The following is a 12,158-nucleotide window of genomic DNA, read 5'->3' as shown; positions in this document are numbered from 1 at the left end:
TGCTCCATCCCTCAGAGTAGCGAGGCCGCTTCCGGGCCGGGAGGAGTCACCTATGGGAACCCTCCTATCCAGCATCTACCTAAGCTTTTGGACACTACCCTGGAAAATCCCTTCAGTTGCCCCTTCAAGTCCCGTGTACAGGTATCGGGGATAGTCAGGGCCGCCTACATACTTTTCGTGGCCCAGTGAAAAATGAAAATTTGGCTCCCCTTATTGAAAAAAGATGGAGAAATGTCGACATTGAAGCATTAAACCCAACCCCTGGCTCTGCGCCCACGGTGAAGCTGGCCCTGTGGACAGTGCACCACCTCTCAGCCCAGCAGTTTTTCTCCAGCGCTGGGACAAATCCAGCTCCTTCTGTTGAATACCACATCAAGTAGGGACGATTTATAGAGGAAAGAAATGCACCTTCCTTTTTCCTGCCACTCCCTTCGTCAACCTCACTGGGATGGATGTGTTGGTGGAAGCCAGTGTGGGTGTTTAGGGTGTTCAGGGGAGCCCCAGGAGTCCTGGGTCTGGGACTCAGCATACCCATTACATAGTGTGACCCTAGTCAAGTCAATCTCTCCAGGTCTGTCTACTCATCTGTAAAATGAGGACAATAATTATACCTATTTCATGGTTTGCTTGAGGATCAAATGACATAAAACATGTAAAAGCCCTAATACAGTGCTGGGTCCATTGGAAGTGCTCAGTTTGGGCCGTTAACACCGGGCTGGCCTATTCCCTGCTTGCCTCTCCCTACAGGAACAAGAAACCAGCTCGTTTTCTTTAGGCCCATGTGACTTCACAGCTCCTTTTGCTCATCTCACCTGGCTCTTTTTGATAGCCTTCAAGAGTTCATCTCCTCTTCCAGGAAGCCTTCCCTGATGCCCACAGCTGGGTAAAATGCCCCTCCTCACCTCAGTGTTCCCCTTATGCCCCAGGAATACATCTATTGTACCATAGTATTTAGCACACCTGTATTATTCTGTTGGCTCTATCAAGTATGTCACAAATCCAGCCCAGGTGACCTCTGCTCCCCTCTCTGGACGTTACAGTCTAGTCTTAACAAAGGAGATAGTGCTCCTCTTCGAATAAGCTGATTTTACTCTTCTCAAAATCTTCCTGATGTTTCTCGTATCACATTAGAACCCAAAGTGCTCAGCTCTCCCCTAAGGCACTCTGGCTCATTACCACTCTCCTCCTTCACTGCTCTATGAAGTTACCTGGCCCTTCAATAGTTTGTCTGGCCCCAACACACACTTGCCTCAGGGCCTTTGCACTTACCAGGGCCTTCTCCTAGAACCTTATCACCTCCCTCCCCAACTCCCTCACTTTGTGTTTTATCTCATTTGATCATCAAAATCCTGAAATTCTATTGCCTTCATTTTACAAATGAGAAAATAGGCCTGGAGAGATGACTCTCCTGCCAGGCCTTCTGACAACCTGTATCTAGAACACCTGCAACTCTCTGCTCTAGTTATCTTCCTTCCAAACGTTGTATGTAGTTTATTGTTTCCCTTCTAGAATGTAAGTGCATGAAGGAAAAGGTTTGTCTTTTTGTTCACTCTTGTGCATGCACAACAGCACTGGCTATGATAGTAGGCACTCAAGGGTTTACTGAAACAATGAATAATTGCTTCCATTTCTCTCTTGCCCCCCAAACTGAGATCCTTGGGTGTGGAGCCAGCATCTTACTCATCTTTATGGGCCCCGAGTTAAATGCTCAATAAATGTCTGTTGATAAAAATCAGAAGGAAAACCAAAGCCCCACAACATAAACTGAACCAACAATTAATGGTTTTAAAAATGTAAATATTTAAAAATGTTTTTATTATATACTTTACACTGACCGCTTCGGCAAATTACATGATTTCAAAACGCAATCCCTGGATTCAATAAATATCCTTTATAATTATACTCAACCAATATCTAGAAATGTATGCAAACACTAAGTCAGCTAACAAATAAAATAAGTAAAATAACTATATAAACTGTAAATTTCAGGGAAGAGGAACATGCATGATCAGCTAAGTCACTTTGCCACCGTGTTTTTTTAAAAACATGATTCACATTTGTTTCAATCGCATATACATTCACTCTAAGAGTTAATTAGACTGCTGATGCTAATAAGGTAAAACTATGATCTTTGTTACCTTAAAAGAAAATGCAGCTTAATACAAAGAAATTCAAGAAGAAAATTTCAGGACCTTTGATCAGAGGCTTCCGATACTTGAGGTGCTACTCTGGTGCACACAAAAGTTCCAGAAAGGCTAAGAGTGTTTCCCGTTGAAGATATGATCAAAGAAATGAGTGAACTAGGCATTCTACAAACTAGCTAGCCATCAAGAAGTTACCAGTCAAGGATTCATGTTAGTAACTAATCATGTTTAAAAAGCCAATGTTACACGAACAAAACATTTAGAGTAACATTTATGAATGCAAGCATAATTGGTTTTTCGCTTCTATAAATAATCATCTTTGAAATGCTAAAAGTGAGTCCCAACTGTGGTTCTTTTGAGAAGCTGCAGGTGCACATGTGATGGTCTACTACTGATTTACCTTCTCAAAGTATTCTTTGGAAGCAGTCGGATGTGGCTTGATCTGAAAATACAAAAACATTAGGTAACTCACTTTAATAATCTCAAAAGCGAGCTGATAGCTCAATTTTTCACCTAAAGTTCTTTAACTTTTTAAAGATGGGTCTGTTTCTTTTAAAATACAAGGATGAAAGCTGTATTAACAGCCTGCCAGACCCCTGTTCCCAACCCCCACCACTCCTCACTGCTCAGCAGCTTCACCCATTTGCACACCATCTGCAGCCTTCCTCCAAGGGTGGGCTCCTTCTGTGGATATTCCAGGCCAGGAGCCCTTGAGGCAGCAAGGACCTGGGACCCTCTGCTGGGGTCCCAGTGCTTTTGGACAAGAAACGTACCGTAGGAGAATCCGGCGTCCAGTTTGCTGGGCAGACTTCTCCATGGGCTTCCACGAACTGGAACGCCTTCACCAGGCGGAGGGTCTCCTCCACACTTCGGCCCACAGGGAGATCGTTCACACTCAAATGCTTGATGACCCCATTGGGGTCAATTATGAAGAGGCCTCTGCGTCAGAATTGGTCCCCATTAGTATCTCACCAGTACCAGAATTAGGAAGAGTGTAACTTCTCTTCTGTCTCTCATTCTCCTTAATAAACCATGTATTAAGCTCTAACATATGCTTAAAAATGGGGTTTTCGTTGTTATACAAAAAACTTATCATCTCTTATTGACAGATCCTTTCACAAAGGCAGGACTAGACCAGGCCACCATGGAAAACATTTATAAATGTGACCCAAATGTCACACAGGATCTAAAAGTCACAGAGGGTAGAATGAATGAATTAAATAAATAAATAAATAAATAAATAAATAAATAAATAAAAATGAAAGTCACAGAAGGGAGAGACTTCTTTACGTAGTGATTTAGCAAGCATTCTCTGTGCTGCTGTGTCCACTCTTGGCAAGCAACCATAGGCAAATGAGAAGGGACAGAGATGTGTTTTATCTATATTCAGTCAATACTTATGAAATGAGTGAGTTCTTGCGCAGAGGGGAAAAATCCCATGGGAACGTCTCTGCAGAAAGAATTAAGTCTATGCAGAGCGGAAATCGAAAGGAGAAACCAAGCCGTAATGAGATGACCCATCCTGTGGTCTGCAGTCATCTTCTGTAGGATCGCTGGTGTCACCAGGACATGCGCAGATATGCACAGGTTTTAACAGTCTGTCTTAAAAGTGTTAACCACTCCGGGAAAAGAAACGTTCCCTGGGGTCGAGCTTTGAGCCGTGTGCTCCTGGAGAGTAGAGTCAAGCTGGAGTCCAGGTGCAGACGCAGAGCTAGGATGGAGCAGGGCCCAGACTCCAGAAAGAAAGCCTTATCTTACAAGCCAGACTTGGCTCCTCTCCCTTGTCAGTGCTAACAGTGAAATCAGTAGGGAGGTAACAGCCAAATTAGCAAGACCCAACAAGGAAGGATGCTAGGAGGAAAAAGTCAGCACTCTTTTTCTCCTTCCCTTGCCATCACTGTCAAAGGCAGGCTTTAGTTTATTAACGGAAGAAGTGATGTCCTTGGAGCACAAAAGGCCCAAGGTTCAAGGTGGCTCCCAGGGCTGAAAGTCTAGGTGGAATGCAAGAGGAAAGCAGGCCAGAGGTCAGCTACGAGACAGGGCAGGTGAGCGGGTCCAAGCTGGCCCCCAGCAAAACTGAGGGACACATCAAAGCGGGGTCCTCGCCCGCTTCCTGGAGGTAAAACACAGCCCAATCTCACCCCCACTCAGAGGTCATCAAGCTGCCACTTCTAAGGCCTAAGTTCTCATCCCTTCCAGGAGGGCTGTGTTTGAATGTGGGACTGTGAATGAAAGACAGAAAGCTCTCACACTCAAAGGAATAAAGGTCTCACCTCAGAATGAAGGACAGATATGAAATCCTGGGACGGGGTTATAACAGCTACCAGGACTTGTGCTAAAAATGTTAGCTGCCTCATTTTATTTAGTTTTCACGACCAACCTGTGAGGTACGTTCTCATTCTAGTTATGAAAAAATTGCGACTCAAAGAGGTTAAATAACTTGCCCAAAGTCATACATCTATGAAGTAAATGAGTTAAAAAATAAAATAAAATCGAACTATGGCTGTTTTTGATTCCAGGACTTTCTGAGATCTTACCCACTGCAAGGTATTGACTCCTACGCTGATAGTCCCCCCTTCGCCAAACATGCCAGGACTGTGCCCCCATGACAGCGGCTCCCACGTGGTTAGAGAGAGTGGAGCAGTGAACCCATCACGGCACGATATCCTTCTTCAGAAAGAGACATGTGCAGGAGGCAAACATGTCTAGGCCATTTCTGAAAGACGGCCAACCCTTGCAGTAGGCATTCATCAGTGCTTACTAAAAGGTCAAAATTAAGGAGTTTGGGTTTTCAAAATGCTTTACCAAGGCCTCTAAATACCCAAGAAGTGGGATGATGCTAAACATGAAAAACAATGTTGTTCCTCAGGATTGTCCTTACCTCAGTGCAAGACCAGGACCTTCTAACAGCACACCGTAGTCTCGGGAAATCTGTTTAGTCAAATCTGACAAGAGTGCGATGTTCATGTGGCCCAAACCACCACTCTAATGAAAACGCAAACATGGTGTCGTTATCTGTGCTCTCACAACATTCTGGGTCAGGTAACGCAATGTCTGAGACCAACACCGTGGCATAAGTAGCAGTCATGAGCACCAACAAGGCCCAGCGTGGCCCTAAGCTCCATTCACTCCCTCTTCCCAACGAGCCTGAAGGAGGTACTATGACCATCACCATTTTATAGATGAGGACACTGAGGCACATTAAGGTTAAGTAACCTAGGAAGGGACAGGGACAAGACTTAAACCCAGCTAGTACTATTGACCTTTCTTGTTCTAATTCTTGAAGTAGTCTTTCAGTAGAAGATTAACTTCTGCAGCACAAAAATGGAAGAGTATCAAAAAATATTCTGAAGAATTATTATTATTAGTCCAGCAGCAGAGCTGGAAATTTTGATTTCCAGCTCACTTCCAGAATCATAGCTTGATTCTTCCAGACAAGTTTTTAGGCAAGAACACGGATCATGCCAAACACTGAAGTCAGAACCTAACCACCATCCCACAAGCCACGCAGGGTACACGGGGTCTACAGGATACTGGTGAGGGGAGGGGCAACTGATTCCAGCTGTGCCGCGCGGCCTTGCTGGGCCTGCTCTCCTTTCGTGTCTGTACCTTGGAAAATACAAGTACAGGAGGGAGTAAATATACATGCAATGCCAAGGACCATATGGACAGAGCGTAACCGAATCTGCTAGTCGGTTAGCACCTACAAATAGCCCATTTCAGACTAGTCACTCTTTGACACCTTCTGGGCCAGTCTTTTATGGGACCTTTTCAGTTCTGAAGACCCTAAGTGCCAAAGCGGCCCAAGGTGTCTGTACCTTCCTCGGAGTGTTTATCCAGGCCAGATGGGTGAAGTGGGAATCCACGGAAACCCCAACGACTTCACAGTTCGCATCACGAAATTCATTGGCTTTGTCACTAAAAGCGATAATTTCTGTAGGACACACAAAGGTGCTAGAGAAAAGGCAGAAATGCTCATCAGAGAATTTAAAAACACTGAGTTAAAATTTGAACAATAGTCTAAAAACTAGTTCAATTTGCTTAAAGGTGAAAAAGGCAAAACGGCTAACTATCCTCACACACTCATCTTTCTATTTAAGAACCTTATTTAAAGAATGGGGGTAGTGGGGGAAGAGATATATTCTAAGAATAAAGAAGCATTTTATTTAAATAAAGCAACTTAAAGAGAAAACTCATTTTATTACCTTTACTTTTCTCATTTTCCTCCAGATCAGTGAAAACGTCCCCATAGACTGGCTTATAGGAACCATTGCTCCAGAGCACTTGAAACAGAGTCCCATTAAAATCCTACCACATTAAGAAGAATACCATTCCATCCTTTAAATTTGTCACTTGTAAATTAGCTACAGATGCAGGCTGTATCAACAAACCCATCAGTGATAAAAGCTCAGAAAGAACCCATCCTTCGCTTGACAAGGAGCCCATCTAGAGACAGGCAATGTCAGTGGGAAGAGGGATCTTTGCTCTCAGAAGGACATTAAAGCATCACAGAAACTGAACTCACAAGTCCAAAGGATAGAAGAAGAGCACCAAATATTTCCCCTTAAAGTCATCAAGGCTTAGTTCTTTGAACTCTCCTTTGACAACGGCTGTACCCTTAAAATAGGGCGCGTGCTGGGTGACGGCAGGAGCATGGTATGAGGAACCTGAAAAAAACCCACATGGGTATAAAGTTCATCATTTGCTAAATCAAGCACCCATTGGTTTTATTTAAAACTCTCACAATAATTAATTAGTAGTATAAATTAATTAAAAGCTTCAGTTCAACTGTACATCTTAGGTAAATTATTTTCTTTCCATAGTTCTAGATGATGCATAAATTCAATTGCAAGTGTTATGGAAACTAACAAGATGACAGAACGTGGTACGGGGTGGAATTAAGATGGAATTAAGGAAGACATGAGACTGGGCATGGATTCTAAATACAGTTCAGATTTTGACAAGTCCAGATAGGACTGGGCACATGGCATGGAGGAAAGAAGAGGGCACGTGTGGGGAAAGCCCACGGCACAGTTTGATCAGAACAGTGTAGGTATGTGTGGAAGAAAAAGTGGTAGATAAGGCTAGCATGGGTGAAGGCCATGCTGTGAAGGCCCCTAAATATCAAGCTGATGAGTTTGTTTTAAAGAGAAGAGATAAAGGAGTCACTGGAGGTTTTCACACAGAAGATGAGTCGGCTGTTCTTAGGAAGATTAGTCCGGCAGGGGAGGGTAAGGGGAGCAGGAGGAGGGGAGAATGATGTTCGGAGGTGATTTCAGTTATCTAAATAAGAGGTATGGAGGAGGGCGTGTGGCAGAGAAAACAGGGCAGAAAGGAAAGGATGCAAGAGATGTGTTAGAACTGGAGGACTTGCTTCTACCTGGGTATGAGGGACAAAGGAGATCAGGTATCAAAATGCCTGGGTCTCAGAAACAATAGGAACTATTGGGAGTGAGGGGTTTGGGACAGGTGCCAAGGAAAGTTTTAAATCTGTGGCATCAAATCACTACTAGAAATTTTTTTAAAGGTCCAGGATGGCAAAATTTTGAAATTGTTTTAGAACGTTTCACCCATAAACAAAGTTTTTGCTAAAGTATATTATTCAAACCATTACGTGTTAAATACATGCTTCTTGAAAGGTGGGACAAATCTAAAGGAGGCATTTTCAAATACCATTCTTTATCTGAGGCTGATCTTAGCAAAGCCCACGTTCTAAAAAACGGAGTATAAATTTCCAAAAATAGCTATGCCTCACTCAGATCACAGAGGAGTCCATGGTCTAATGTAACGAACTGGAGCCAGCACACAGGTTCAAATCCAGAAGCCAGAGTTCCCAATAGGCTGCCCATCACTGTCACGTACCGCACACCCCTTCATGCCACACAAGGCATCCGAGTTGGGTCCCCTACCCAAGTCTCTCAACACAGAGGATTAAAACCTCTGGTAACCAACAAGGAACTATGACACAAGGGCAGTTTGCTTCACTGATTCTCAGCCCTGGCTGCACATTAGAATGACTTGGTGAGATATTAAAAAATACTGATGTCCTGGTCTCACCCCAGAGATTGACTTAAGTTATCTGGGATGGGACTGGGGCAGTGGCATGCTTTTAAAAGCTCCCCAGGTGAGTCTTAATGTATAGCCAGGGTTCAGAGCCCCTGTCCAGAGATGATGATTCATCTTTCCATCACCTGGGTCAAAACAAGGCATAATACTTACTGGTGCTAAAGGCAGATTTTGCTTGACTGGCACCAGCCCACAATACATTTGTCAAGCACATTCTTCGAGAAGCAGCAGGTCTAAGGGCTGCAGACCCAGAGATGCCCCAAGGAATGGCGCTCACATGTCGGGCAACCTGGTAAGAGAAACACTTTATATTAGGAAGTAGTCCCACAATGGTGGCTAAAGGCTGGCTTTGCTGAAAGGGCAAGAGCCAATGGTGGCCTCAGATGTCCTTGTTCCTGTGAACCAAATTCTAAACACCAAGCTCTAAGAGTATGGATTGGGTCTCCAAGTTCTTAACATTCCCTTCTGCTTCCTTCTTCAAGACTGGGGGGTGGGGGTGGGGTGAGGATATCGGTCACAGGATACAAAGTTGCAGTTATGTAGGATGAGTAAGTCTAGAGATCTAATGTACAACATGATGACTACACTAAACAATAATATGGTACTGAACACTGGCAATATGCTAAGAGAATAGGTTTCAGGTACACTCATCACACACAAAAAGGTAACTGAAGAGACATGAATAAGTTTGACTAGTAATTATTTCATAAGGTATATGTCAAATCAGCATGGTTTGTATCTTAAGTATATAACTTGTATATAAAAATATATTAATTAAAAAAGACTGCAAGGCGGAGGGTAATTATAAAATCATCAAGACTCCATACTCTTAAGACCAACACAGAGGGTTCAAACATCAAGAAGAACTGGCCAGGCCCCATGTATTTATGCCTTTTGCCAGGACAATCTGCTGAGCAGTCGATGTCAAGGTTTTCCTTCGAAAAGACAAGGCCCTTCCAGCCCCACAGACAAGCAAACAAGTAGAGCAAAGTTCACCCTCTAGGAAAGTTTGGAAAGGGCTCAAGGAAAATGTTTGCTCAACTTTAGTGTCCAGCATGACTCAGGAAGAAGAGCCTGCGATGAAACCCACCAAGAGAAAAGCACGGGGGCAGGCCTGGGGGGTGGGAGGAGAAAAGTGCCTTTTGTATTTTAGCACTTTAGCACTTTGGTTTCCATGCAGCATCTAGTGGATGCTCACAGCCATGCCTTGATGGACGCTTAATTTTTCCTACCGTAAGGTGAGCAAAGTGAACTGAGATTCGGAAAGGCGAAGTCACTTTCCAAGGTCACAGTGTTACAGAACCGGGACCAGGGACAGGTAGCCCGCTTTCAGGGCCAGAACCACGTGCTTGGATGGAGAGAGAACTGGGGAACTGCGACTCGGAGCAACGCAGGATTAAGGGAGAGGACCGCAATGTGGGGGCCGGGAGGGCGGTTCTGCGCAGGTGCAAAAGCCTTCCGTACAGGAGGAGGCCTCTGGGTCCTTTACTAGCTGACACCCTCCGAGGGCGAAAGTGCCCCAGACCGTAAGGGAGTGGGATTCTATCTGAGAAGCACGTTCTCAGAGCCACCCCAGTGTCGCCGCGCCTGTTCCCAGCCCGCAGCCACTCACCGAAGCACGGAGCAACCTTCCCGCCGCAGACGCCATCTTCAGTACACGCTGCAGCCGCGGGGAACACGGGGATGCAGAGGAGGCCGGGCATGCGGGAGGCGGGGCAGGAAAGGGCGGGGCCTCGTCTGGCGGGGCGGGGCCGGGTCAGGGGCGGGGCCGGGTCAGGGGCGGGGCCAGGGCCAGGGCCCGGGCGCTGGGGAAGGAGACCCACCGTCTTCCCGCCTTTTAGGGACCCTCGGCGAGTAAACGTCTCTGTTGGGTCCCTCCGTCCGTTTTGTGAGGAGGCAAGTTCCCGTTAAGGCTTCTGAGTAGCTGAATACTTGAGAAAGCAACACTTTGTCTCTAATTGTCGCCCCAACTTTAAAAGGACTAATCCAGGTGGGGAGCTAGATACTTATTACCATGTTTGCTACTCGTGTTTTATCAATCTGTGTGGATTACTGATTCTGCGGGTTCTTTACAAAGGACCTCTTTCCTCTTTCGGCCTCAGGTAGAGCCTGCATGATACGGAATTAATTTAATGCAATTTTAAGTCCGTTAATAAGCCAAATGGGTCAGGCACATCAAGGTATTGGTGTCCTGAAAACCTTTGGGATGGTCTGTGGGCTTCCATTTTGGCCTCTCTTCCCAAACTGGGAGAACTGGGACAAATTTAAAATCTGTTTTCTGTCGATTTGTGAAACCCAGTGCTCACTAGTGAGCATGGTACTTCGCAGCAAGCTCATCAAACAGATAAAAATCAGTGTCCTTCACAGCAAATGTGACAAATTGCAGGCTCTAACTGGGTATTTTCCAAACATCAATCATTCCATTACCAACTTAGTTTGTTGAATCTGCATATCACCTGCATATTATTTACTATTTTCTTTAAGTTGACTAACTTTTTAAAAAACTTAAGTGAATTTGTTTGAAAGAAATTGTTAACGGAAATGGAAAAACCTTATAACTTGCTACAAGTAGAAAATCATTAAAATAAATACATTAAAACAAAATGTTATTAAGTGTCAGCTAGGTACAGTTGTCTGCTGAAACCCTTGAGTCTTTTTGTTAAAAAGGGAGAGTGTGAGGGGGGAGAGGAAAAGAGGGAGGGAGAGGGTAGGGAAGGTGGGAGGGAGGGAAGGGGAGAGAGAAGGGAGAGGGAGGGTGAAAAAAGGGAGCATGAGAAAGATGGGTAGCAACATCCTAGCATCAAATGAGACTTCACTTTGATGTAATCAGAAGGATTTAAAGAGCATTGAAAGAACAATAATTTTCTCACTTTGGGACTTGATGTTATTTATTTTCCTCATCACCTCCCACCACCCCCCCACTACTCCCAGCTGTGCATTTCCTAAAATCCTCTCATGTACCACTAGTACAGCCCTGGGTACCAGTCCTGTTCTTTGGAAGGACTGCCTTTGAAGCAAGGGGTGAGAATGTAAAGTGGTCTGACCATTTTGGAAAATTCTGTGTCAGTATTTAGTAAAGCTGAATGTATGACTCAAATTAATTCCAGTCCTGGGCATATGCCCAAAAGGTATGTGTACATCAGCTTTTCAAAAGATAGACTAGATTGTTCATAGCAATGCTATTATAATGGCACAGTGATAAAACTACCCAAGTGCTCATCAACCACGGAATGGATGGACAAATTGTGATATTAGCAACATTGTACAACAATGAGAAGGAATGCACTGCAACCACATGCAACAATGTATGAGTCTCACAAATATAACATTGAATGAAAGTAGCCAGATGTGAAAAAGTAGACACTTTGTGTTTCCATTTATATGAAGTTCAAAAACAGGAAAAATTAATGTGTAGTGTTTGAAGTCAGAATGGTGGTTACCTTGAGAAATACAGATTTAGGGGGAAGTTAATGATGGGATAAGAATGGGGTATATGTAATATTCTATTTGTTGACCTGGGTTAAAGTTAATAGTTGTATTCACTTTTGTGAACACTTGTTTTACTTCAGTTAAAAAATGTATTTAAAAAAAAGAAGCAATTTCTCGACCATTTCCCCCTTAGTATCTGCACTGTGTTTAATTGGTGCTCATTATGTGTTTGTTGAACAGATGTTTGAAAAGGAAAGCGGATCGTAATGTTGGAGCTCAAAATCATACTGTAGTTTATAACAGAATATTATTCAGCTATAAAAAGGGCTGAAGGATTGATATACACTGTAATATAGATGAACCTGAAAAATATTATGCTAAGTGAAAAAAACCAGACCCAAAAGATCACGTTATATGATCCCTTTCTTATGAAATATGTAGAATAGGTGAACCCATAGCAACAGAAAGCAAATTGGTGGTTGCCAAGTGCTGCAGGGAGGTGGGCAGGGAGACTGACAG

At 44.0% G+C, this 12,158-nt stretch overlaps 1 protein-coding gene across 1 annotated transcript; it reads right to left on the bottom strand.

The window, feature by feature from the left end:
* Positions 1-1,780: 1,780 nt before the first annotated feature.
* Positions 1,781-9,931, bottom strand: PRDX3 (peroxiredoxin 3). Its single transcript, XM_019725273.2, has 7 exons — positions 9,823-9,931; positions 8,364-8,499; positions 6,670-6,811; positions 5,963-6,098; positions 5,026-5,129; positions 2,918-3,083; positions 1,781-2,586 (listed from the first exon to the last, which is right to left on the bottom strand). The coding sequence occupies exons 1-7, from the start codon at positions 9,856-9,858 to the stop codon at positions 2,533-2,535; spliced, it is 774 nt and encodes a 257-aa protein (XP_019580832.2). The 5' UTR covers positions 9,859-9,931; the 3' UTR covers positions 1,781-2,532.
* Between the last annotated feature and the right edge of the window lie 2,227 nt (positions 9,932-12,158).

This window comes from Rhinolophus sinicus, linkage group LG07, assembly GCF_036562045.2.
Source record: "Rhinolophus sinicus isolate RSC01 linkage group LG07, ASM3656204v1, whole genome shotgun sequence".
Taxonomy (NCBI): Eukaryota; Metazoa; Chordata; class Mammalia; order Chiroptera; family Rhinolophidae; genus Rhinolophus; species Rhinolophus sinicus.
Note: the sequence above shows the minus strand (reverse complement) of the source record. Positions and strands in the feature narration are given on the sequence as shown.